The 2693-nt window shown below is 36.8% G+C and overlaps 1 protein-coding gene across 1 annotated transcript; it reads right to left on the bottom strand.

Moving 5' to 3' along the window:
• Positions 1–963: 963 nt before the first annotated feature.
• Positions 964–2400, bottom strand: LOC107087077 (fish-egg lectin-like). Its single transcript, XM_015378431.1, has 5 exons — positions 2289–2400; positions 1968–2204; positions 1671–1885; positions 1456–1580; positions 964–1375 (listed from the first exon to the last, which is right to left on the bottom strand). Exons 1-5 carry the CDS (start codon positions 2341–2343, stop codon positions 1234–1236), a joined length of 774 nt encoding a protein of 257 aa, XP_015233917.1. The 5' UTR covers positions 2344–2400; the 3' UTR covers positions 964–1233.
• Between the last annotated feature and the right edge of the window lie 293 nt (positions 2401–2693).

The following is a 2693-nucleotide window of genomic DNA, read 5'->3' as shown; positions in this document are numbered from 1 at the left end:
TCGCATGCATTTATCAGGTGTTCCTTCTCAGGAGGGGGTACAGGGTTGTGCATGTGCATATTTTTTCTTAAGCTGAGAGAGCGGTTATTTTCAAAGATTTGCAAAAATCCTCTACTGTACCTTTATGTTCAGGTGTTCAGCAATCTCAGCATTTTTATTTTTCACCATTGTAGGTGTCAAACATTCTAAATAGGCCGATCAATTTTATTTTACTCATTTATTTTTAATTATCTGAATAACTCATAGTTTTGTTGTTTTTTTTTTTTGCCACTGCAGTTCCCGTTTATCTTTTTTTATGAGCAGCACTTTGAATTACATTTTTATTTAAATGAACCATACCAATAAACTTGCCTTGCCTTTAATGTTGTTTTTTTGTTTTGCTTCTGGGTTTCTAACAAATAAAGACCACTTTTTTGGCTATATCGCATATTGAATTGTTTCTCTTAGTATTGGAAGAATTAAAATAAATGTTGCTTCAGGAATAATAAGTCTCCCAGTTAGTTAAAGAGAGTAATATATATTTTTCCTCCATTACATCATTCACCTTGGTCTGACAGAGCGACTTCAACCTCAGATTAGAGGGTGCTACTGCTGCTGTTGGTGAGATGTACCGTTTTTACTTCATGTTTTAACTGCTGAGCTGTGTTGTTGTACAGAATATCTCCGTCTGAATGTATTTCTTTTTTTGTGATATCTGTATCTAAGTAACTCTAACTGTCCAGAAGCACTTTAAAACATAACGTCTTCTGCTGCCTTTTCTACTGCATGCTTAGTGTAAGGCATTGCCTTCAAGTCAATTCATTGATGCAATCAGCTGGTTTTCCTTATATAGAAAACTTTGACTGTATAATCTGGTTGAATGGTCTCTGTAAAGTGCCTTGTAATGACGTGTGTTGTGAACTGGTGCTATATAAATAAACTGAATTGAATTGAAATTAGAAGGAGAACTCACAGGGTTGATGAATGATTTATTGTTTACTTAAAACAAGGTTTTGATATTTTACATTTAAAGGCTTAAAGCGTAAACCCCAAGTGTAAAGAGTTATCAATCCCAATCCCATCTGCCTAAAGTCATCGGACAAATTATTCCTTCTAAAGGTTTCGTTTTGTTCCTTTTCATAGAGTCATTTAAGCAGAATCATTACAGTCATTTATATCCTCATAGTTAAATTGATGAACCAGCTAAAATTCTCTTCTCATGAAGCACAAACAGGGATACCCCCTTCCAGCTTGTTACTCAGTGCATTCTAGGATGAGGTTGCACTCGGTCACAATCCACAGACGTCCCAGGTCATAGCTAACATACTTGATGGGCTTCTCAAATTCAATATGTTTCCAATTTACACCTCCTGGAGTTTTGTTAGAGATTCCAATTCTGTAAAGAGAAAAGTGATTGCTTATAACCATTGTATAATATCTGTGCAGATCTGCAGCAGAACTTCGTGAAAATCTTACCTTTCATAAAGGTTTCCACCTTTATTCACAACAAAGACCCGTCCATTACTCCCAACTTCTGCCTTTACTGCTTTTCCTTCTATATGTGTCCATTCATTTCTAAAACAGCTGTTTGGTAAGATTTTCTAAAAAATAAAAAATAAAAAAAAACAGAGGATGAAAATATGATAGGATAAAATCATAGGATAAGAAAGAGTAAAAAATATCTTTATTACAATGAAGTAGATATCTTGATTGGAGTTCACTCCCCAGCATGTATTGGGACCACAGCTGAAATGCATCAGCGCTCCTGGCAGTGTAATCCAGTTCAAACTGCCCTCCTGCTCAGTGGGTGAGACATTACTGGCATTGACACAGTGGATGCTGTCGCTGTCGGTAACCCCAACTACATGCCCCTCTCCACCAGCATCCAGCTGGTTCAACTTCAGACCTTAAATCATAAATATGTGCATTATTAAACCACTAAAAACCATTCTAAACCTGGAAAACATCGGTCTGAAAATAATACTGACCTGAAAGAGGAAAGAAATCACCACCAGCAAATTTATAGACTTGGTCATCATTGTTGACTCCCCAGATTCCTGCAGGTCCCACTGAGACATGCTTGAGGGGAACAGAGCCCAGTTTGGTCCAACTTGATCCACTCAGGAAGAAGACGTTGGAGGATGTGTCAGTCATCACCACCATGCCTTGACCAGCATCAAGCTGGACTGCAGAAAAGTGCAGCGGAGAAACCTCACAGGTCAAACCTTTAGAGGAGAACCAAAAAAGTTGTAACAATTAAATCAACTAAAACAAAAACGAAGCTTTATTTGAAAATATAATGAACTGACCATGGCAGCCGGTGAAATAATTCACCAAAACCAAGAAGATTGCAACAGCTCTCATATTATCTTCTTGTTTGTAGATGCGCTGCCTCTGATGATACTGCTTCCTTAGTGGGTGTTTTCAAAATAATACAAAAAGAGAAATAACATATTTAAGGATTTACAGAATGTGTTCCAATTAAGTATAAACATTTAAATAATCAAAATGCCTCTCAAAAGTGTTTTCACACCATTCATAAATCCACTCCATCATCCGTCTCAGGATCTACACATCTCCATTAAGGATAGATTTCCATCCGCATCAATTACGTCAATCTGAGTCTTTGCATAGAGTCACCAGTCTGATCGTCACATTTTCACTGATCAGTCTAACAATACTTGCTGTTTAATCATTTCTAATATCTTAAACGA

The sequence above is a fragment of the Cyprinodon variegatus genome, unplaced genomic scaffold (assembly GCF_000732505.1).
Source record: "Cyprinodon variegatus isolate N-32 unplaced genomic scaffold, C_variegatus-1.0 Scaffold172, whole genome shotgun sequence".
NCBI classification, from domain to species: domain Eukaryota; kingdom Metazoa; phylum Chordata; class Actinopteri; order Cyprinodontiformes; family Cyprinodontidae; genus Cyprinodon; species Cyprinodon variegatus.
Note: the sequence above shows the minus strand (reverse complement) of the source record. Positions and strands in the feature narration are given on the sequence as shown.